General features: G+C 39.9%; 1 protein-coding gene across 2 annotated transcripts in view; it reads right to left on the bottom strand.

Moving 5' to 3' along the window:
• ADAMTS9 (ADAM metallopeptidase with thrombospondin type 1 motif 9) overlaps nt 1–25,107 on the bottom strand; it is a 163,307-nt gene that overhangs the window by 89,053 nt on the left and 49,147 nt on the right. For both annotated transcript variants that reach the window (XM_005222686.5, NM_001206573.2), the window contains exons 13-19: nt 17,394–17,575; nt 17,168–17,304; nt 15,384–15,501; nt 15,039–15,134; nt 4,633–4,799; nt 4,413–4,542; nt 3,728–3,854 (exon numbers count right to left, since the gene is read on the bottom strand). In XM_005222686.5, the coding sequence (XP_005222743.1) occupies nt 3,728–3,854; nt 4,413–4,542; nt 4,633–4,799; nt 15,039–15,134; nt 15,384–15,501; nt 17,168–17,304; nt 17,394–17,575 (957 nt within the window). The remainder of the gene's footprint in view (nt 1–3,727; nt 3,855–4,412; nt 4,543–4,632; nt 4,800–15,038; nt 15,135–15,383; nt 15,502–17,167; nt 17,305–17,393; nt 17,576–25,107) is intronic.

The following is a 25,107-nucleotide window of genomic DNA, read 5'->3' as shown; positions in this document are numbered from 1 at the left end:
CATAGTGAAACATATCCACCATTATAGTATCACATGGACCTAAAAATCCTCTGTGCTCCACCTATCTATCCCTTCCAGCCCCACAATTATTCACTTTTAAAATTAGATTTGAGTCTACAAACTTTTGTCAACTTTGTATCCCTAGCACATATAATAAGCCTTTCTTGGCACACAGGAGGTGCTCAGTATGTACTGATAAATCAAGTAGCTCTTTTAACACTCCAGCAATGGGGCGAGTGCTTTAAAAAGAAAAAAAAAACTACTTGAATAGAACAGTCTGAATAAATGAGCTTGAGACATGTTACGCTGATCAAATTTAGCAATCCCAAAAGGATGATTTCACTCTTGATCATTAATTTTCTCCTGCTCAGAAACTCGGTGGTTTGTCAAATACCAAAGCCTTAAGAGTTCTCCCATCTACACTCAGGAAGAAAAGAGGAGCACTGGACACACGCTTATCTTGGAATTTCTCACAAATGCTCAAAAGTAGGTCAGAGTTGATCCACTTCTACATTTGGCATATAAAGTGGGCTACTGAGATGTTCTATGAGAGTGGCATAGTATTTGGAGGATTTGTTCTAACCGGAAAATGTTATATGGGGATTGTACAACAGTGCTTTATCTCATCCTGTCAAAGTTTAATCTGGGCAAACTCTCACTTCCCTAAGGAAGTGAGCCAAGAAACATGGACCAGTTCAACAGAGGCATCTGGAACTTCCATCTGCCCTTTGATTCCTGGTTACCTTCTCTTTGCCTTCATCATCACTTCCTTGTGGAAAGGTTATTTTCCATCCTGGAAAAGGGAGGCAGGAATCCTCCTCCCTTCCCCACAAGAAAGCACACTAGCAGCTTGGGCTCAGAACAGTGTACTAGAGTTTCCCTGATATTCACACAATCCCCGGAATTCGGGCAGAGAATGTAGTCTGTGGAAAGGTCACAGTACTGCCTTAGGAAAGGTCTCAAAATGCTATTACTCACTTAATTTATTCTCACCTGGAAAGTCATCTCACCTTCAGTGTTTTGAATTCATTCATTCATGTCATGTGACAATTTATATTGCAGAAAGGCAAAGTGTTTGTTAATAAATGGGAACAAAAAAAAAAAAAAACTGTATTTCTCTGTGGGTGTGTGGGGCATTGTGGCATTAAATAATTTGAGAAACTACTGATATAAGTAGGTTCTTCGATTGCAGAACTTCTCAGGGCCCTCAAATCGCTAATCCAAGCTACAAATCTTCACATAGGGTAATTCTTCTCACGTGCTGGTTTGCTCTGGATCATCTTGCTGAACTAGTGTTCCATAAAAATGTTTTGGGGAAAACTAAGAGTTTCAGCAACCAGTGCAATCCTCTCTACTATTTTTCCATTTTGCACACAGATACTTGGCAACAATTAGTATAAATTAATAGCAATTTTCAGGTTGACAGAGAGAAGACAGTAATGCTTATTTGAACTTGTTTCTGCATTTGCATATTTTTCAGTGGATAATTTTATTCTTCCAACAATCTGTAAACACCAGCAAGATATGCATTTGAATGCTGACAAATGAACATGATCTTCGAGGGAATTCCCAGATGGTCCACTGGTTAGTACTCTGCTCTCACTGCTGAGGGCCTCGGTTCTAGTCCTGGTTGAGGAACTAAGATCCCAAAAGCCTTGTAGTGCAGCCAAAAAACAAACATGATCTTCTACTTAAGACGTGAGCATGTACCTGTCTAGTTATAAGGCTGTGAAAAGTAGCAGTAAACTTACAATTTTTTCTTTTTATTTCTAAATTATTATCCTCAAGGTGTGTCACTTCTACCATAGATACTTGTACCAAAAAGCAAGGCTAAAATTCCTTCACTTCCTTTTCTTTAATCAGCCAGAGGTGCCATCATCATTCAAGCCTGTTCCCTGAGCTACTCGTCTCCTTTGGTATCAGTAGAGTTTAGGTTTTTAGTTTTTTTAAGTTAGTATTAAAAAAGGAAAAAAGGTACCTTTCTCCAAATGGGGAATTTAGAATATCACCTTTGACATACCTCTCTCAGACTCTGTTTTCCTTATTTCTGAAGTGGAGATAATAATACTACTTACACCACTGTGCTGTTTGAGGAATTAATGTATTAATTTTATAGGATATATAAATAAGTAGGATGTTAATTAAGATTATATAACAATTAATATACAAATATTAGGATAATTCGTGCTTGCTCAGTCACTTCAGTTGTGTCTGAATCTTTGTGACCCCATGGACTGTAGCCAACCAGGCACCTCTGTCCATGGAATTTTCCAGGCAAGAATACTGGAGTGGGTTGCCATTTTCCCCTCAAGGGGATCCTCCCAAGCAAGGAATCAAAACATAATGTTTAAATATGGTTCTTAGTAAATGGTCGACTCTACTGCTGAATGATATTCACAGTACTAATTAATACTAGTTAATTATTATTATTTTCAGTGATAATTTGAAATAAGGCTAATCTTATATCATCTTTCCCAATTTAATAAGGTTAAATCAAGCAATCTATTTACCAACTCAATCTTTTTTCCCTGTTTTAGTGATTACTGCAGTTCAGCAATTAGCTAATTATTTTTTGAAAATTGACTTTAAGTCTAATTTAACTAATTTAACTCCACTGACTGAAGCAATCGGTTTATACGAACATAACTCAAAACGAATTAATACTGCCTAACGTAATACTGCCAGACATAACTAGCTAATCACAGCACTCCTCTCTTCTCTCAGAGCCTTGAGGGTACTTAATAATCTTTACTCCAGCCCTAGGAGCTGACAATACCACTTGATAGGACTTGGCATTTTTTAGGTTCAGTGATATTAAATATCACTATTTTCTAAATATTTCTGTGTTCATTTTGCTATTTATGAATGATGGGACCTTAACAATTTCCCAAACTATTCCCTGCTGGTAATTTCTTCTCTGAAAGGAGGACAAGCACCAGCTTATCTTACCTGCATTTAACTGACATGTAGACTATACAATGCAAACCCTAGGCTGGTGAACATTCAAACATGACATGGTCAATTGCAGGAAAATAGAAAAACTTTATAATTCTCTACTCACTCACCATTTGTGGCCTAAAATTTCATACTTTTCTTAAATATTGAACTGTCTGCATGAAAGTGAAAAGTTAAGTCGCTCAGTCATGTCCGACTCTTTGCGACCCCATGGACTATAGCCTACCACGCTCCTCCGTCCATGGGATTTACTAGGCAAGAGTACTGGAGCAGGTTGCTATCTGTATATAAAACCTCCTCTAGTTCTTTCCATGACTACCTTAGTGCATTGCAACATTCATGTATATAAAACTTCTTATACTGGTGATAAACATTCTGGGTGGATACTGACTATTAAAGGTACTTTGATAGATGAGGTTCTCCTTTTCTGTAGTCTTTCAAACAGAAAAAAATACAAACTTAAAAAAAAATCACAAACTTTTGCATTCAGTGTAACTCAGTCATAATAATACCTATGCAGCAAGTTGTGAGGGTCCAATGAGAACTTTCTTGGGCAGCTGCCATACTCTATTAGCTATTTTTTTAATTCTTAGGAAAAGAACAAGAAATCTGCAGGCATATGTCTTAGATAATCAGTTTCAGAGGGATGGAAAATTGACTAAAGCTTATTTCACTGAAACACAAGAAAGGGGCCTAAGACTAATATCCCACCTGCTCCTTGCAATACCTTCACAACTCAGTAATAAAGACCATGAGGAAACACTGGCCTCACCTCAGGTCACAGTCTGTGCCACAAGGTTCAGTAATGGGTGCCGGCTGAGGCAGTCGATCACATCTTTGATCAGAAACTGTAAGCTGATCAGATTCCCTGGTGCAAATAGGTTTTCGTTTCCGCTCCCCTAAGCAAGGAGGAAAAAATATTTTTCAGACAAAGTAACCTATTCCATCAACTATTTAGACCAGAGACTGGCAAACATTTTCTGTAAAGGGTTAGATAGTCAATATATTTGGTTTTGTGGGCCATGTGATCTCTACTGCAACTACTAAACTCTTGTTATAGGGCATAAGCAGCCACTTACGTATGTAAAAAATTGTGTTCCAATAATACTTTATTTATAAAAGCAGGAAGTGAGTTGAATTTGGCCCACTGTCTGTAGTTTGCCAACTCATAAATTAGACAAAAGGAAACCAGATAAATTGCACATAATATGACTACTAAATTTATGTCTGTGTAAAATCAATTTGGCAGAGCTGATTTTGCTTGGCTTCACACATGGTGAGGAAACCAAACATGTCCTAAATCCCTTAAATAGTTCAACTTGCCAGCCCAAAGTGACCAGACAGAGGTAGAGAAAGATTAGAAAATGGATGCAGACAGAACTGCCTCCACAAAAAAGAAAGAAATAAAGAATTAAAAAACACGTCAAATCCCTTGAACTCAACCTAGAAGTAGATACCTTGGCAGGGTTTGCTGCATGCTTGCCAGGGTCCATGACTGTTCCAGTAAAACTGTTGGGGTTTGTCTTCAATGGGAATATTGAAAGAATAGCGCACATCGGGGTTGTATAACTTTCCCACCGACAATACCTGGAATACGTAGAGAAAATGGAGAGGATGGATGTGGGCCTGGCAACTCATGGAATTAGAAAAGGGGCATGGGCTCATGGCTCTTTTTACCTGAAGCAGAAGTTCTTGTTCAATGCGACCTGTGGAGTTGATTCTTTCCACAACGTTGTCGGACCCGCTGTATTCTATCACAGCATTCCCAATACGGATTTCCCTTTTGGACATCGTGACAACAAAGTCTCCATTGAGCAAGAATTCACCTTTACTGCTTGATAAAGCTGGTGGTGAGAAAAGAGAAATCATTGATTTGTTGCCATTTTTCTGTTTGCAAAATGAAAGAACACATTGATAGGCCGATAGAATGTGAAGAATGTGGACTTTTCAGTCAGGCACACACAGACTCAAATCCGAGCTTTGCCATTTCCCAAGTATGTGGTCTTGGGACATCACTTTCCTACACTTGGTCTTGATTTCTTTATCTCTAAAGTGGAGATAAAGACACCCACCCTTCATGGTGCCTTTGAAAATTAGCTGAGATATAATACAAGAGTGCTAATTAGACTGGGGTTTGTGATACAAGCCCTGCAGTTACAGGGTTACAGATGGAACTAATGAATGTGGTTACCAGAGGAGAACTGGCAGGGGTGGCCAGGGGTAGGGCAAAAAGAGTAAGGAGATCAACTGGATGGTGATGGATGGAAACTAAATTTTTTGTAGTGAGTATGCTGTAGTATATACACAAGTAGAAATATAATGTTGTACATGTGAAACTTACATAATATTAGAAGCCAACATTGTGAAAGTCGCTCAGTCGTGTCCAACTCTTTGCGACCCCATGGACTGTAGTTCATGAAATTCTCCAAGCCAGAATACTGGAGTGAGTAGTCTTTTCCTTCTCAAGGGGATCTTCCCAACCCAAGGATTGAACCCAAGTCTCCCACATTGCAGGTGGATTCTTTACCAGCTGAGCCACAAGGAAAGCCCAAGAATACTGGGGTGGGTAGCCTATTCCTTCTCCAGCAGATTTTCCCGACCCAGGGATCAAACTGGGGTCTCCTGCACTGCAAGCAGATTCTTTACCAACTGAGCTATCAGGGAAGATCTCAAAAGCAAATACAAATCACTTACAGGTGAAGAAATTCATCTCAATCTGTTTGTCAAAGTAGCATTTCAAGAATACTTTGGAGAGAGAAATCAAATCCAGTCTTGTCTTAGCCCATTCCTAACAAAATCAATTTACCCAACTAAATTTAATTCAATCTTAGAAAATCCTGATCATGTATAACTCTTTGCCTATACTTCAGTTCAGTTCGGTCGCTCAGTCGTGTACAACTCTTTGCGACCCCATGAACCGCAGCATGCCAGGCCTCCCTGTCCATCACCAACTCCTGGTAACTTCACCTTACCTTACCTTACCTAAGAATGATAAGAATGCTATTCTGATAATAATGTCAAACACAACAAATACACCCAAACATTTAAATATACCCAAGTTATCATCTGACTGTGAACTAACAGAACAGAAAATAATATTTCTCTAGGTTCAGTTCAGTTCAGGTCAGTCACTCAGTCGTGTCTGACTCTTTGCAACCCCATGAACTGCAGCAGGCCAGGCCTCCCTGCCCATCACCAACTCCCGGAGTTTACCCAAACTCATGTCCATTGAGTCAGTCATGACATCCAACCATCTTATCCTCTGTCATCCCCTTCTCCTCCTGCTCTCAATCTTTCCCAGCATCAGGGTCTTTTCAAATGAGTTAGCTCTTCGCATCAGGTGGCCAAAGTATTAGAGTTTCAGCTTCAACATCAGTCCTTCCAATGAACACCCAGGACTGATCTGCTTTAGGATGCACTGGTTGGATCTCCTTGCAGTCTAAGGGACTCGCAAGAGTCTTCTCCAACACCACAGTTCAAAAGCATCAATTCTTCAGAGGTCAGCTTTCTTTATAGTCCAACTCTCACATCCATACATGACCACTGGAAAAACCATAGCCTTGACTAGACAGACCTTTGTTGGCAAAGTAACGTCTCTGCTTTTGAATATGCTATCTAGGTTGGTCATAACTTTCCTTCCAAGGAGTAAGCGTCTTTTAATTTCATGGCTGCAATCACCATCTGCAGTGATTTTAGAGCCCAGAGAAATACAGTTAGCCACTATTTCCACTATTTCCCCATCTATTTGCCATGAAGTTATGGGACCAGATGCCATGATCTTAGTTTTCTCACACCAAAAAGCTTAAACCACATTCAATACCAGGTATCAATTTTGTCCTGAACATTTTTCAGATAACATGAGCCTGAAATTTATTCTGACCTGATTATTTTGTATTTTTGATTATTTTTGAGTATTTAATTTCCTTTAAGTCAATTAAATAGAGCTCCTTTATGAATTAACTTTTGGCAATATCACACATCTATAAAACACATACAGACACATATGAACACATAAACACAGAGACCTCATAGTTCCTGTTCCAGAATTTCAGCCATGATCTTGAGAACCCAAACCATTTTTCCAAAGTTACCTCAATTAAGAAAAAGAAAGTGTATGATTTAAAAATATATTATTAATGAAATGAACATTTATAAAACTGGTTCCCACCCAAATAACTCTTTATATTTCATTCAATAGTTGAACCTATTGAATCTTTGTTGTCCTGTTTTGACAGATGTTGAAATTGAAAATCCATGACCACTATGACGCTCAAATATCAATTCTTTGGTAAGACCCACTGAGGTAGTCAGCCTCCAATATGGCCCCAACAATCCTTGCCTTCTATATTCACACCCTGTGCTGTCCCCTCCCACATTGAGTTGCACTGACTATATAATCACTAGGATACTGTGATGTCCAAGGCTAGGTCTAAGGCATTAGGGCTCCACCTTGCTCTTCCTTGAATCTCTGGCTTTGGGGGAAGCCAGCTGCTGAGTTGTTAAGATATTCAAGCAGTTCCACTGAGAAGCCTTCTGCAAAAGGCAGCAAGGAACCAAAGCCTTCTGCCAAGAGCAATTAAGTGAAGCATCCAGTAAGGGGACCTGCAAGCCCCATTTCAGATAGAATCACAGCCCTAACTGAAGTCTTCACAGCCACTTCAGGAGAGACCACAAGCCAGAAGCACTATGCTGCTGCCAGATCCCTGACACATGGAAACTTGTATACTGTTTACACTTGTTATTCTAAGTCACTAGATCATGAGATAATTTGTTGCATGGTAAAGCCTACCTGGATCATTGTTTTTAACCTTCAAACCCCTTCCATCCAAACTTCTTATACAATTCCTAGCTTAATTTTTCTCCATAGCACTTTGTTTATGCTCTCTCTACTCTCCCAGAAAAAGAATGTAAGCGAGGATTTTTGGACTGTTTTGTTCATAGTTATATCTCAGCTTCTGAAAGAACACATGGTAGAATGCTCAAAAAATAGGGTTTTTTTTAGGGGGGGAGAATGAATGAATCTACTGCAAATATTGCAAAAGATGAAATAATCAGTGAAGCTGAAAAAGTAATGTTAGAGAACAGCTTGAGTCAAGTGCCAAAACACTGGCCAACTGAGAACATGACAGAGTTAGACCAGTCAGACATTTAAGAAAAGGAAAGAAAATGGACAAAGAAGATGAGATGACAGCTGCTTCAGAAGGAATTTAGTTCTCCAAATGTCAAGAGAGATTGTTGGGAAAGTAAATTTAAAAAATCTCAGGAAGCTTTTTAAAAAATGACTCCTTTTCAGATTTTACTGTTGAGCTCAAACTTTAAGCAAAGAATGTACCACTCTGATGTCATATAACTTGACTAAAAAACTTAGGCAAAAATATTTATCCACTGACATATTCTCCATTCTAAAAACCTGAGCATAATTAAAATCAAAATGTAATTTTGTTGAACGTAAGAAAAAAATAAAATTTATTTTCATACTTTTTAATTTCTCAAGACAAAATCCCAATTATATCATGAAAAAAAATCAAATAATATCCCAATCATATTTTCTCCCTAGTAGTTATTAGCTCAGTTGGTAAAGAATCTGCCTGCAGTGTAGGAAACCTGGGTTTGATGCCAGGGTTGGAAAGATCCCCTGGAGAAGGAAATGGCAACCCACTCCAATACTCGTGCCTGGAGAATTCCAAGGACAGAGGAGGCTGGCAGGCTACAGACCATGGGATCGCAAAGAGCTGGACACGATTGTGCAACTAACTTTCACTTTTAGTTACTACAAAAATTTTTAAGTACCACTTTTTTTTTTTTCCAGTACAACTGCTCTTTGAATAATGAACTATTCCATGTTTTGAGCCTGACATGTAAGAAGTACTCAAGAAAGCAGAACTACAAAACATTTGAGCTCTAAACAAAATACTAGGAAGAGGCCCCTTCTCTTTTGTAAGTTGTACACAATTAGCATATCTCAGCAGGGAGGGAACCTTTAAAACACACAGGCCACGTAAATATTTAGGTGAATAAAAGGAATGTGGAAACTTAACTCAGAGTTGGCAAATAGGTTTCTTCCCAGACACCAATGTGAATCATTTGGTACTAGTCACTCAAGAAACTATGGAGAACAGGATTTCTTTTCAGCATCATGTCTCAGCATCATTAGTGACATCTGTCTTGGTTCTGGGAAGAAGCCAAGCTCTCCCAGGCACCTGCCACATCCTAACATGTCTTTCACTGATGCAGGAGATGTGTTGTCTTTTGCCATGCAGACCAGAAGCAATGCATATGCAGAAGCAGTTGAGAGGATTTAGGGAAATTAGATATCATACTTTTATGTAGAAATGAATGAAGGCTGTGATGTAGCTCTTAATAGACTCTGTGCCTCAGTGGCAGCAGGGCTCTTGTTTTTGTAGACACGGGAACCTCACAGAGTTCACCCCACTGGGCACTATATGGATGCAAAGACTATTCTTTGCAGGCTCAAGAATGAACTGCATCAAATTTGGTCCCTAAAGCAGTGCTTCACCTACCAGAATTTCTACCCTTATAAATAAGCCTTATCTTGGCCCTGAGGGAACAGTAAGATGCCTTCACTTGAAATGGTTGGGAAGACAGTGGTGACACAGGAAACAAAGCCTTTAAAAACACAATCTTTTAAAAAAGGTAATCCAAGATCTTGGTTTCTTTTTGATTCAAAATCATTTGATTGTCCCTACTACCAACAGAATGTTGTTCAAACTCCTCAGCATCACTCTCTTATCTTGACCTATTCTTCCAACCTCACCATTCACTCCCACCAATAAACCTTGACTTCCAGTCATGTTCATCCCCAGGTCAGCTACACATTTTTCTATGTGGAGGCAATAAACTGAAGTGGTTAAAGGTATAATATCTGAAATCAGACCCATAAGGATTTTAATTCGTCCCACTTTGCTTGTGTGACCTCGGGGAAGTTTCTCAACCTCTCTAAGCCTCAGTTTCTTCCTCTGGATAAGGGCTTTCTTATAAAGTGAAAATGAGTGTTAGTCACTCAGTCCTGTTGGAATCTTTGCAACCCTATGGACTGTAGCCTACCAGGCCCCTTTGTCCATGGAATTCTCCAGGCAAGAGTACTAGAGTGGGTTGCCATTTCCTTCTCCAGGGGATCTTCCCGACCCAGGGATTGAACCCAGGTTTCCCACATTGCAGGCAGATTCTTTCCTATCTGAGACACCAGGGAAGCCCAGCTTTCTTATAGAATTGTTGTAAATTTTGAAAAAGTGCATATAGGATTTGGTAGCTGGCAGATCAAAATGCCTTCAAATGAACTGTCTTCTCATCACACTTTTATAGATGCTTAATTTATGGATAAGAAAAGCATGACTTAAATATTATTAAAATATTTTCTGAGGCCAGGTGACTTCTAATCATGGAAATGTATCTCCAGAGCCTGTCAACCACCAGTTTTTCAAGAAGAAAGCCAACAAATGTCCATGAAATCAGTGAATGACTTCAGGCATTCTTTACCTTACGTGCAAATTGAAAGCAAATACATTTAGCTACAGATTTAAAAAAAAAAAAATTTAGTTGTTGATTTTGCTAGATTGCATGAGCCTCTTTAAATAAAGTCAACACTTAAAAAGGCGCTTGTATAAGCCTAAGAAAGATCCCAGCCCATAGTAGGTGCTCAATCAACGACGCCGAAAGAACAAGTGATTGATTGAACCTGACATTTGTGACAAGACGAATAGAGAGCTTTCAGCCAAATAACTGTTCTCCTATCGGTATAAACCTCTGACAACCTCATCTCCCCGCAGCTCCTGCAGCATGAGACCCACCAGTCATGCAAGATGCAGGAGTTTCAATGGGTCACTGGTTGGAGAAGAGGTTGTTTCTGTGGCACCTCAGGCCTCCTAAGGCTGCCTCCTGATGTGGGCACTTGCATGGCAGTGGCAGGATGTGCTGCCAGGAAAATCACCCAGTGCTTTCAAGTGGAGTCGAAGGCTAGCTACCCAGCTAATGCTTCACTGAAAAGGGGGAAATGAGATGTCACAAGGCCAGTTCTGTAAATTAAGTGGTAATCCAGTTCTGTCTGTATTCAAAGAGCAATCATCTATCCTAAGTTAATTCTGGGGACCTTTTCCAACATCTCCAGGCTTCCTCGCATGCTTATGCTAACTTTGGGGCATTTCACCCTTCACTGCATGCTCTTTATCCCAGCAAATGGTGAGTAGGAAAGGAGATAGGAGTCATCAAGTGAAATGGAGTTCCTGCTTTATCTTGAACTGAATCGATTCCTGTCTTCCCGCTGACACTATTCATCAAAGGTTAGTATCCTGGAGACAAATAAACACTATGGAAATGATTCCTTTTTTCTCCTAAAGAAATACGAAGATGGTAGCACTGGGTGCAACTTGGCTTTAACCCAACTGGAGGGAGGGGTCTATGTTGAAAGGATGACCTTTGACACAGAGGCTTTCTGCTTCGGTACCTTGTGAAACAAATAGTTTCCTGAAAACAACCGTCTACTGCCCAACCTCCCACTAATGCGATTAGGGAGCTAATTTCCTGGGTTGGTTTCCCCCCCATTTCACCCATCAGAGCTGGGAGGCTACAAAGGCCCTCTCTCCTGGAAATTGCTTCTTCACCAACACATGCAAAAGAGTATGCCTTGACTGACCTTAAAAAAAAATATGAGGGATAAGAATGATGATTGCTTAGCAACGAAACAGCTGGGGCTGGACTCCAGCAAGACTCAACTGGGGGCTTTAAAATCTTCTTAGAGCATTTGCTGTGCCTTCCTTCAAACCGAGAGTAAACATTTACACACGCCAGATTTGATAACAACATCATACTCTTCCTAACTTGTTAAGAAACCACTGTAAGGTTCAAAGGCTCTGAGGTCTTAACCTTCACACTCGGTGAACTGTGACGTACCATCTTTGCTTGCACTTTTCATTTGCTTCCAGAGAGACGTTCTTTGACCAACAGGTAACTTTCCCATAATATTCCATTAAAGAGCCATGACTACTTCAAACTGCCCTTCCCAGATGACAAATCTTCTTTAATTTTATTCTTTACAAAGAGATTAAGAAACCTCTAGTGAGACATAAAAGGATATCAGAAGGTCCTCCCTAATTTAGGTGCCCAACCTGGCTGATGAATTGAACTGAGGCCACTGCTTAAAAGGGTATTTTTCCCCAGAAGGAGAAGAACACTGGAGAATCCTTCTCCTTTTTGAGGAGAAGAAAGGAACGGCTCAACATGGCATTTGGCTCTCAGGAAATTAACCAATAAAGGAGGCTGCATGCAATGCTGCTGGATTTAATTAGGAAGTAGTGAGACCACAGCAATCATAGGCCCTAATTTATAACCCAGTCCACGAAGAAAAATGCCTGACCCATTTGGTACAGTGGTTGAAGGAAAAATGTGGGATTCCCCAAAAATAATTTGAAAAGGATCCCCAAGAACTTTGTTAACTGTTTTAAAAGGCACCACTCCTTTGAGTATTTAGGGTGTGGAAAAGCTGATGTGACCACTGAGAACTGATTCCAAGAAAGATTTAATAGTCTTTCTTAAAAGAAGAAGTGGAGAAGGAAATGGCAACCCACTCCGGTATTCTTGCTTGGAGAATCCCATAGACAGGGGAACCTGTCTGACTAGTCCATAGGGTTGCACAGAGTTGGACATGACTAAAGCAACTTAGCATGCATGCTTAAAAGAAGGAGGGTTTCCCTGCTGGCTCAATGGTAAAGAATCTCCCTGCCAGTGCAGGAGACATGGGTTTGATCCCTGATTCGGGCAGATCCCATATGCTGCAGAGCAACTAAACCTGTGAGCCACAACTATACAGCCTGTGCTCCACAGCCCAGGAGGCACAACTACTGAGCCCACACATGCCACACCTACTGAAGTCCTCGTGCTGAGCCTGTGTTCTGCAACAAGAAGCAGCCACGGCAATAAGAAGCCTATGCACCCTAACTAGTAGTCCCCCACTCTCAACAGCTAAAGAAGAGTCCTTACAGCAACAAAGACCCAGCACACCCAAAAATAAAGAAAGAAAGATAAACAAATAAAAGAAGGAAGAGTTTATATATTTCCATCATAATTCCATCCCCATTAAAGATACTCAGTAAAGATAGAGTGAACGATGGTTATTCAATAACTCAGCCATCATGTACTCAGTTCATATTATGTAAAGGCTTTATATCTTGAGCTAAAGATACAAAATCGCAGCTTCTGATCCTAAAACACTAGTGGTCACATAAATATATAAGAAACAAGTCTCATCTGAATTGATAGTGACTCCATTCTTCCAGCTACTCAGGTCAAAACTGTGGAGTCACCCTTGAGCCTTCTCTTTGTCTCACATACCATATTCAATCCACCCACTAGTCATGATGGCTCCACCCTCAAAAGATATCCAGATTTTGACTAATTTGACTATGTTATATGCCAATTATACTATTCCCATTTGGGGCCAAACCACTAGCAACTCTTTGATTATTTCAGTAACTTCCTAACCAGTCTTTCTGTTTCTACCCTGTTTAGCCTTCCCCCCGACCATCCCGCCATTCTCAGTGTAACAAGTAGGGTACTCTTTTGAAAATGTAAATATGACTGCATCATGCTAGTCCTTGGTTCAAAATATCCAGTAGCTACCCTTGTCTCTTACAATACAAGTTCTTTCAACAGTTATATATGGTCCTCTCTGATTTAGTCCTGATACGTGTTTAAACTCATCTGGGACTCTCCTCTGTGCTTACACAGCTCCAGCCACACTGGCATCCCTCTATCCTTGAAACAAATTAGACGCATTACGCTTTTAAGGGTTTCATACTGGTTATTCCCTCTGCCTAGAATGCTCTTCCCCAGATATCCGTTATCACTTGCTACAATTCAAGTATTTTCAATTCTACTGTTCCGGCTCCACCCTCAGTATCCCAATTTCCTCTATTTTCTAATTTTACTTATGACCTTCTAACAGAATATAGTTTGCTTATCTATTAAGTTATTGTTTTATCATCTATCTCTTCCCACTAAAAAGTAAGTTCTAAGAAGACAGAGATTTTTATTTGTTAATGTTTTTGTTCAGTTTGTTTATCATGCCTAGAACAGGACCTGGCACATATTAAATAAGTGGCTGACTGAATGAACAATGAGACATTGCAGAAAATGCTACAACAGAGGAATTTGTTGTAGAGCCTCTATAGAGGCTGTATTCAAGATGGATAAGTACAGTCCCTGCCTGGGCATTATAAGAAAGTCCATTCATTTCTTTTAAAAATTGGCAGCCCAGCAAGACTGCCCTGATTTCTTCTAGATCTAAGTGCAACTCCTGCTGTTTTTCACAGCTAAGAAGAGTCTGGTTGTGCTAAGTGACTAGCTCAATCCTTTTCTGTCATTATCCCACTCCCCATGTTCTTTTTTTAAATTAAAAATGATTGGGTGAATTTCCTAATCACTTATGAAAGTTTACAAAATAATAAATTGAAGTGGAACTGGGATGAGCCACCAGCTTAAAAAAAAAAAAAGAACACAAAGTTCCTGGTGAGTTGTGGTTAGAAAACAGGAATAAATTTGAATTAATCATGATCCTGGCCATGGTGAGAGAAGGATGGAGAATCTACAGAATAGCAAGATGGGCCATGTTAGTAATGACCTAAGAAAAATATTGCCAGTATAGAACCTTTTGGAATGATCAGGCATAATGAAATATTGAATAAGTCCACCTGTGGTCTGCTATTCATTAAGTTAAGTAACACCTTTATGAAAACACTGGCATGTCAGTTACTCAAAGGACAGATTTTTTTTTTTTTTAAATGACTCAAAGACAGCAATGATTTTATGCTAAACTTACAAGGCTAGTGTTTTCAAAATTTGATTTGGGGCATTTCTATTTTCTAAGATCCAGAGTCAATTCCTTGATATTGACTAGTGTAACTACACGACTCTTAAATCAATATACTGAGGGTATGATGTATGAAGGAATATAAAATAATGAGTTTCAAAATCAATGTCTTTTATGAAAATATATGAAATCTGAAAGCTCTCCACATGGTATAGGGAAATGGAACCAGAATTCCTACAAAAGGCAGGGGCACCCATCTCACCTAAGTAGTTATCATCCTCTGATTTCCCTGAGAAACTGTGCTGCCGCACATCGATATTGGTAGCACCAGCTGGAATTAGGACCACAACGTTGTAACCTGAAAAGAATTGAGCAGAAACTGAGCATTCCACAGACTGGTTCATTTTCTCTAAGCATGGTGTAAAGGGTGGCGACAAAGGAATATATCAGAATTCTCACTGTTAGGCGTCTTATAGCCAGATGGGTAATATACCTTAACAAGACTGATTTTATGTTTCACACAAATACTTTTACATATTACATGTGGTTAATAATGTTAACAGTTTGACTATTTTTCTTCTCACAGTTCTTAGGAACAAATTCTTACCATAATGTACTGTGTTAAATGTTCCTGCCACTGTTTTGCATGAAGAATTATCGCCACCACAAACCCCACATTTATCTCTCCGGGCTTTTGAGTTTAAAACATGATCGCATCCAGCTTGCTTTTAAAAAGAAAACAGTTGAAATACATGGTAAGTATTAGAGAGGTTAAAATTCTTAGATAATGTGTTTCTTTGAAAGAGGGGCATTCCAAACGACAAGAACTTAAAGTCTCTGTAAACTTTTAAGCGTGGTGAACTCAAATAGTCTTTATCCCTGTTATGGGAAAATGTGGTCCTTGGACCAGCAGCCATGAGCATCCCAAATGATGTTGGGCATGCAGAATCTTAGGCCCCACCCAGATTCACTGAGTCAGAGTATATTTCCTGGCATGTAAATAAGACCCTTAGGTGCTTCATCTAGAGATCAAAGTTTGAGAAGCACTGGCCTACAAGTAAGTAAAGTAAATGTGGAAAAACAGCTCAGGAATGAAAAAAAAAAAATTAAGGAGTGGCTGAGAGCTATCGCATTGAACAGCTCACACCCCATCTTAAGGTAGCAGTCCTTGTCTAATCCAGGCTACTGCTGCCATGCAGAAACAAGGCTAGTGTTGACATTTCTCAATTTTCCAAGATATTGAAAATCTGATTTTATGTGAAATCCCCTATGTTTAAACACTGGCTATGAATGGAGGACTAAAGCATGACTGCAGGCTGCCAGGTTGAGGCCTCGGGTTCCAAGTGGCCTCTTCAGTGTCTTCCTATCTTAACGCAATGCAGCAGAGTACACAAGAGTCTGCAAACATCAGTGGCAACCACCAGAAGACCAGGAGGTCAGAGTTCACATTCTCATCTATTTTGCTCCTTCGAATGAACCAGTCTCTGAGGAGAAACTCCATGTTTTGCTCTAGCATGGAGTGACAAGGAAGTCCTCACTGTAGCTGTGGTCAGGAGCTGGGTGAAGCTCAGAGACTCTGAAATCAAGTCCTACCAATGAGGAGCTCCAGTGTGCCCTGGACTGCTTGTAAGGAACAAATGCATCATCCCAGAGACTGGCTGTGTAAGAAATGATTTCTGACCGATGAGAACAGGAAAACAGTGCCAAACCTCAAGAAATCAGTGCTTTGATGCTTTACTATCAGCCAGATGTGTTATTCAATTTCTAAAACTTGCTGTCAGGAAGCTTTTGGGTTTAACCTTATGCACAATGGTTAAGGTAAAGAAGTTGTGTATAGTGTCGATTATAATCTCCTCACAGGGAAGTTTCTTGCAGGCCCCCACAGAGAGTGTCAGAAAAATGTAGGGCAGTGGTTCTCAAACTTTGGCATGCATCAGAATCACGTAGTGCTGGGAGGGATAAATTAGGAGTTTGGGATTAACATATATACAGTACTGTACATAAAATACATAATCAATAAGGACCTACTATATAGCCCAAGCACAGGGAACTATACTCAATGTTTTGTAACAACTAATAAGAGAACAGAAAGGAGATATATATATATATGTATACATACAGATAAATGTAATTGAACCACTGTGCTGTACACCTGAAACTAGTACAACATTGTAAATCAATTACACTGCAATTTTAAAAAATCAAATAAAATAAAACAAAGAAAAGAAAGAGAATCAGATGGTGCTCAAGCTGGTCTGAGGACCCCACTTTGAGAACCACTGCCCTGGAGACAACGCACAGACACAAGCAGCTGCTATTGTGTTGAGGAAGCTACACGTGACAGTTTGGCAGCAGGACAACACAGTGAAGAGAGCGCCATCTGGGACTCACCCGGCACAGGCCTTGGACACAGATGTCATTGGTGTCCTGGCCACACGGCGTTCCATCTATCACTCTGTCACGGAGCTGATAGTAGGCTGTGCTCCCTGCCACCCTGCAGAACAGCTTGCAGCGGTCCTTCATCAAAACTAGACAGGAGAAACACCATGCGACGTGACTTTCATGCCTGGACCCTGTGCCAGCCTGCAGCCGTGGGCACCTCCCCAGATGAACTTACTTCCACTGTATTTTGGGACCCAGCGCACGTTCGGATGCAGACCGTTGATGTTGAAATGCTTTCCGTCAAAGTGAGCACACTGTTCATCTCGGAAGTCTCGCTTCTGCTTGGGACACGGCTCTGTGTTGCAGGACTTAAATTTCATTCTGCGCCCGACACAATACTTGCCACCATTTCTGGGCCTGATGAAAGGTAAAGAACACACAGGCTGTATTATACTGTATTTCTCTAATGTATTATAATATTTTATGTTATAATGTGGCTTCCTGTCTTGGAGGGAGGCAAATGTGAAGTAGTCAGTGACAGTGGCCAGGACAAGCGCTCTGGGGATCTGGGTTTGTACTCTGCCTTCAACATCATTAAGTGTTTAACCCTGGGCAAGTCACTGAATGTCTGCAAGCCTCAACCCTTCCATGTGTAGAATGGGAAAGTACCATTCTGATAAGGTAAGGCAGTTTTGAGGATAAAATGAGAGAGCATTTAACTTAAAGCCTGAAATATAAAACCGGGGGTCTATCAGGTCATTTTCTGTCCTCCATGCCCTGAACATCCACATTCCTTTAAAGACACAGAAGGAGAAAAGGTACAAATGAATACGTGGAATGCTCCTGTCTACCTCTGTACCATGGTATTCTCGTGGGTGACCATCCTAAAACTTGCCCCATTCCATTTCCATTTATTTCTTTCCCTCTTCTCTCTTTCTCTCTCTCCCTGCATGACTACTGTTTTTTGTTTTGTTTTACAAATAAGATGGAATAGGATGTGCTCATATTTTGACTAAACTTAATAGGAGAAGCAGGAGAGAGTGTACTGGTTTCATTAACTTGTGTGTGACAAGAGTGTGGAGGATGCCTTACAAAGCACCACAGAACAATTTAATCTCAGCATGCAACCCCGCTCATGGATTTTCCAGATGTGACCCAGAGAGTAAATTATATAACCCATCTCCCAACGGTCAACAGCTTGCCAAGTGCATCACGGAAACGGGAAGATCACAGAATCAGAGGAAATCAGACTCACCCACCCACAGCTAGAGCAGCCTGGATACTGTAGCTACTCTAAGCCACCTCTCAAACTGAAAGATTTCTACCTTTTGTCTTTAGAGTGAGTCTTTCAGAGTAATTCAGACAACAAGAAGTGTTGTTTCCCCGCCGCCCCCTGCCTTTGTTTTGTTTTGTTAAACCAGGACTTGGGAAATGGGAACTATATCCATGACCATAAAATACAGAATCAAGGGCAGTCTAGCAGAGCTGGGCTGCCGTCTATGGGGTCGCACAGAGTCGGACACAACTGAAGTGACTTAGCAGCAGAGCTGGTAAGGCTCCAGAGTTGGATCTGGTTTCCTGTCTTGGCCCTAGCCTCACTCTGTGACTAGAGACAATGTTCTAGCCTCCCACAGATTCAGCTTTCCTCTTCTCTAAAATGAGTGCACACAGCAGATGCCTAAAAATGTTAGCGACTATGACATCATATTTCAGCACAACCCAACCCAATCTGATCCAGCAGTTTGTTTGAGTACTGTATCCGAGCTATGATGTATGGGTGAGTCAGGTCTCATTGGTGTTGCTGAGTGCCTGAGTCTCAGAAAGGGCTGCCTGTCTATGATACTCTCATAAACATGTTCTCTCCACCGTGTAGAAGGAGGTAAGAGTGTGGGCTTTGTAGTCACAAGCTGGGCAACTTTGTGTGAGCTACCTGGGCTCTGTGAGCTTCGTTCTGCCCAAGTAAACAGAGATGATACTGTTCACCTGAAAGGCTTGTTATAAATGAAGAGTTCAATAATGAGTATGGTAAGTATTCATGGTTATTTTTCACGAAGGCTTTATCTAGGGATGCAAAACAGCACATAATCCAGCAACATCTATGTATGACTGTTTCCCCATTAAGCCCATGTGATTTACATCTGCCTGTGTGCTTGACTCAGAGAAGGCAATGGCACCCTACTCCAGTACTTTTGCCCAGAAAATCCCATGGACAGAGGAGCCTGGTGGGCTGCAGTCCATGGGGCAGCTAGAGTCGGACACGACTGAGTGACTTCACTTTCACTTTTCACTTTCATGCATTGGAGAAGGAAATGGCAACCCACTTCAGTGTTCCTGCCTGGAGAATCCCAGGGATGGGGGAGCCTGGTGGGCTGCCGTCTATGGGGTCGCACAGAGTCGGACATGACTGAAGCGACTTAGCAGCAGCAGCAGCAGCAGCAGCAGTGTGCTTGACTAGCCCATACTCACGCATATCTTGTGCAATGGAAAGCCGGCTGAGGTACTTTTATAGCAAGGGATGGAAGGTTCAGAGAAGTTAAGGACTTTCTTTGTCCAAGGTAACACAGCTAACAAAAGAGCAGAGACCAGACTGAAATTCAAGCTTCCCAGATTCTCCCTCTGTGCTCTTTCTGTTTCATTACCCAGGAGCTACAGCCCAGAGTCCTGTCTTTTTCTTTTTTGGTACCATGTAGAGATGCAGTCTTGGTTTCCTGGATACCAAGTTCTTCTCTCAGAACCGAAGCAACCCAGTCTCATGCATAAAATATCACTGATGACACGTGAATAACAGAGCAGGCTCATATAGCTGTAAAATCTGTTTTTCTGTTTATAAGGAAGATCCCCTTCAATTTTTTTCTCAAATTAAAACAAACTTCATGGAATTTTTTTTTAATGTTTCAACTAACTACAGGGGATCCATCAGGTCATTTACCTGTTGCCTGAAAGTAACTCATATTTCTTCTCTTTTGAAAATAATTTCTTTTACAGTGGATATTTTTCTTCCAATTCTCTTATATAAAAAGTGTTTTCTGACTCTTGAAATTGAACAAGAGCAGCAAACAGTTAACATTTGCAGGTGGCTTCCTGTTTCACAAAGTAACACTGTCCACCTTTGCTTGCTCTGACCATTACCAAAAGAGCATTTTTAAATTTCTTTTTATAACTGACATTTAAAAAAGTAAAGAACACATATAAAACACTCCGTGTGTGAGACAATATTGCTGAAGGTTATATACGGACCCTGGAAACAGGTTTGAACTCCAGCCCTGTTTCTTAACAATGGTGCAATCTTAGGCAAATCACTGAATCTCTCTTAGTTTCCCTACCCATAAAAGGGAGATGATGCTAATATCTACTTCATGGGGCTGAGTGAGGGTTTTTCGGTTAACAGATTTGAAGCACTTGAACATGGCCACCCACATAGTAAATGTTAAGTTATTCCAAGTGTCTGTAACTATAGTCCATGGGCCAAATCCAGCCTACTGTCTGTTTTTATATGGTTAGTGAGCTAAGAATAGTTTTTAACACTCTAAAATAATTTAGAAATAAATAAAAAGAATATTTTGGATCACATAAAAATAATATGAAATTCAAATTTCCACATCTGTAAATAAAAGTTCTGTTGGGATATAGCTACACCCACACGTTACATATTATCAACGTATGTTTCTCACTAAATCAGCAAAGCTGTTTAGGAGGGACAGACAGCCGATGCTCCCCAAATCTAAGATATTCACTATCTGGCCTTTTACAGAAAACGTTTGCTGACCCCTGAGCTGGATGGCTGGATGGCATCACTGACTCGATGGACGTGAGTCTGAGTGAACTCCGGGAGTTGGTGATGGACAGGGAGGCCTGGCGTGCTGCGATTCACGGGGTCGCAAAGAGTCGGACACGACTGAGCGACTGAACTGAACTGAACTGAGCTGGTCTAGCATACAAGGCACCGTGTCACTTGCCAAGACATGTCGCTGACTGTGCACAGCCATCCTGTGCAGCAGGTAGTGACAATCCTTGTTTCTGAACCTTTGCTTGAACTGGGTTTAGAAATGTTAACTAACCTGGCAAGTTCCCACGCCAGTTAAGTGAGACACACTGACTGAGAGACCAGGGTAGGCCTTCCTGACCCAAAGCCCACGACCTGGCCTCTTTCCCACAGTGCCTCTCTTGAGACAGGTCTCTTCCCATTTCAAAACTCATTCTATGACTTTATTTGCTTTTTGTGTGAAGGCAAATGGTATTTTATGAATGAGCGTAAATTTGCCCTTTAAAATATATAGCTTTAAAAAAAATATCCTAGACAATAGGATCTCTACTGAATCTGCATGGACTCTGTAATGGGGAGGGCTTCAGACAACTGAATTTCATGGAAAAATCTGTGTTTTAATTTAATAATTTAGCTGAGTGGGAGTTTTATTCCCCCATAGGCAAATACTGAAAATTATACAAAATGTAACTTTAAAAATAGCATTAGTCACATTTTCCAACTATAAAATCCTTTTAAAATATTGTTTCTCAAATAGGGATAGAAAGAACTTAAGGAAGTTGCTGATTAATTACTATGAAAGTAACTGTATTCAGCACAGGCAAGTTGAATCACATATACAAAGAAAATTCACAACGCTGCATGGCCAAAGCTTTGGGAGAATTTCGCAAAGATCATTGTAGGCGTATTCTACCTATAAGGAAAGTTAAACTTTGGTCTGCAAATGGGTTTGAACAAAAATCTCAACATTTATGTTTACTTACAACAAATTAGGGTTAGCACTAGGAAGAAATTTCTAATGATACAACAGGCAGCCTGAGAAGGTAAATGTGTTTTCTATATCTGGAGGGTTTTAAGAAGGGCTCTAATGACCAATTATGAGGAATGCTGAAAGGCTATTCAAGGGTTAGATGGGATGGACCAAGGAGCCATACTAGCGATCATCAACAACTTTGTCAAATGGAATAGTCTATGGGATTGGATCTCTATACATTCATTAGTTAATGGCTTTCCCACAGTAGTCAATTCTCAGTATTTCAAAAGATAGATCTCTCTGGACTTAGTATGGGGTTATGTCCTGATTAAACTCATTGTAATTTGAAAATATCTTAAAAGTTGAAAATGCATTTAATACACTTAAGCTTACTTTATAATAAAGTATTGACTATCTCATAATGTATTGAATGCTATACTGAAAGTAAATAGTAGAATGTTTATCTAGGTACAGAATGGTTAGAAGCATATTAGTTATTTACCCTTATGATCACATGGATGACTGGGAGGTACAGTGGATGTTGCTGCCCAGCATTATATGAGCATCATATTGCAAATCAGTAGCCTGACAAAAGACCAAAATTCAAAATCTGAAGCACTTTTTCTCTTCTGCATGTGCTCCTGCTCAGTTGTTAAGTCATGTCTGACTCTTTGTGACCCGCCAGGCTCCTCTGTCATGGGATTTTCCAGGCAAGAACATTGGAGTGGGTTGCCACTTCCTTCTCCAGGGGATCTTCCCAACTCAGGGATCGAACTCTCGTCTCCTGTTTCCTGCATTAGCAGGTGGATTCTTTACCACTGAGCCACCTGGGAATCCTAATGTATTGCTTTTGCACCATTGTAGAGAAATCTTAAGTCTAACCAACATAGGTTGGGGACCATCTGTAAATACCTCAAAAAAACTTCACAGCCAAATGAGGGACTGATTTTCTTAGGTGAAATATACATATGTTTATTATTCTATTTATGGAAGATTTCATAAGCAGTTGCTAGAGTCAAAGCCTAAATGAGAAATATGTAGTGTATAATCTTGTCTTTTTCTCAAATCTATGAGCTTATTCTTTAATTTGATTTATCAACTTAAAAGCAAAACAGAAGCATAAGAAGAAGGAAATACTTTGCCTTTCTTAAAAAAAAAAAAATCTGCATGATTTTTTAGTTTGATAGACCATAACAATTCTGTATTCCAGTTTGTTCTAGTCACCAGGAACCTCAGAGCCAAATTTAGAGCACAAAATAAGTATATGGCCCAATGGCCTGGTAATGCATCATCTGTATCTAAAGCTTTGTCTTGTTTTGGGACCCCAAGTTCTGTTTTTGGTGGTTCTGATTTTAAATTTCATCCTATGACATGTTTCTTATAGATCAGGTGACCATGTAATTGTTTAATTCAGGACATTTTGAGAATTGAAAGGAGAGCTATCAATAACTTCTCTCAGGATAACAAATGTAAATGGGGACCTTACAGACCCAAACATACACTTATCTTATATGTAGGACATCAATCAAAAATGGGACTAAAAAAGTAAAGCATGTAAAGACAAAATATTAGGGCTCCATTGTCATGATGGTGTACCAACTGGGACCAAAAACATTTTGGGGATATGAAATTAGAAAGGATATGCTTTCTAAAGTTTGCTCTTCTAGTATATCATAATCCCATGCACATGGCAAGGCTGCTTCCCTTTTTTAGCTTATATATATTTAAAGAAAAAAAATACATAGCTTAAAGTATCCAGATACTAAATATATTATTGAATCCCATGAATATAGTGAAAATAAAAGAACAATCCAGTGTTCTTGATAGAGGCCTACCACAGATTCTAAAAATGGAGCTCCTCATTATATTCTAAGGGCTTCTGAAACTGAGAAGAGCATTTTGCCAGCCAACGTGGGGGCCAAGAGTTCCGTTCTTTCAAACTTCTTGAGAATCAGGACAGCAATCACTGGCACATTCTACATAACAAACCATCTGCTCTGCTAATTTCTCTGAACAAGCTTTTAAACTGCTTTGGACCTGTTTTTCTCTTTTCAGTGTCCCTCTTTCTTGTCTAGCTGACTTCCCCAGCGCCATCGTAATCTCAGTTACGAGAGGCAGACTCCTTCCTTAGTAGTTCACAGGGACATCCCAAAGTACACATAACTTGGAGGAGTTTAATGAAATGATGTCAGTGCTGACACTCAACTAGGTGGGTTGTATTATTTTAAAACTTCCCATAGCAAACATCCAGGACAAGAACATCTAATTGAAGTCTTTAATGATCAGTTCCTAACTTCTGAAGGCGAGGATCTCTGCTTCGCTTTGAAGCTCAAGATCTTTTCCTGCTGAGATCTTTAACACTGGGTGCTTTTCTTTGCCTGGCCCATTCCAGTTACAGTGTGATTTATCTCTTCCCATACTACTTTTTGAATTGCTCTAACACTATAAAAACAAAACACATACACACAAAAACAAAAAACCCACTTCTTTTGAATGGAATATTCTTGAGTCAAAATGTTAAAAGTACCTACTATTTGCAATATCCACACTCCCATGATAATAATAGCTTATTATGATAATAACAGGGCTTCTCTGGTGGCTCAGTGGTAAAGGATCCGCCTGCCAAAGCAGGAGGTGCAGGTTCAATTCCTGGGTCAGGAAGATCCCTTGGAGAAGGTAATGGCAACCCACTGCAGTATTCTTCCCTGGAAAATCCTCATGGACAGAGGAGCCTGGTGGGCTACAGTCCATGGGGTCACAAAGGAGTCACAAATGACTCAGTGTCTAAATAACAAGAGCAACAACAACATGATAGAAACAATTTCGTTCAATGTAGCCAAATGTTTTAAATTTAAAAAAAATTCATCATATTTGCTGCTAGCTTAAAATGTTCTGTTTTAAAACTTCAACAATATAAGCAGCTACAATTACGTAACCAATCGATTTTAACAAGCAAGTTGTGGAACAATATATATAGGATGACCCATATTTTATGTTATCTGATACTTATTTCATGTAATACATATTAGATCGATAATCTTTCGAATTATTTTTTAGTGGTTATTTCTTGTGGGGAGTAGGGGAGTAGGAATGACAGTAAGTTTTTATATCATACACTTTTGTATCTGAATTTTTTGAAAACACCTACTATATTTACATTGTATTTTTTTTAACTTTTTATTTTGTATTGAGGTATCACTGATTAAAAATATC

Source organism: Bos taurus, chromosome 22 (assembly GCF_002263795.3).
Source record: "Bos taurus isolate L1 Dominette 01449 registration number 42190680 breed Hereford chromosome 22, ARS-UCD2.0, whole genome shotgun sequence".
NCBI lineage: Eukaryota > Metazoa > Chordata > Mammalia > Artiodactyla > Bovidae > Bos > Bos taurus.
This window is presented reverse-complemented; position numbering and strand designations above follow the sequence as displayed.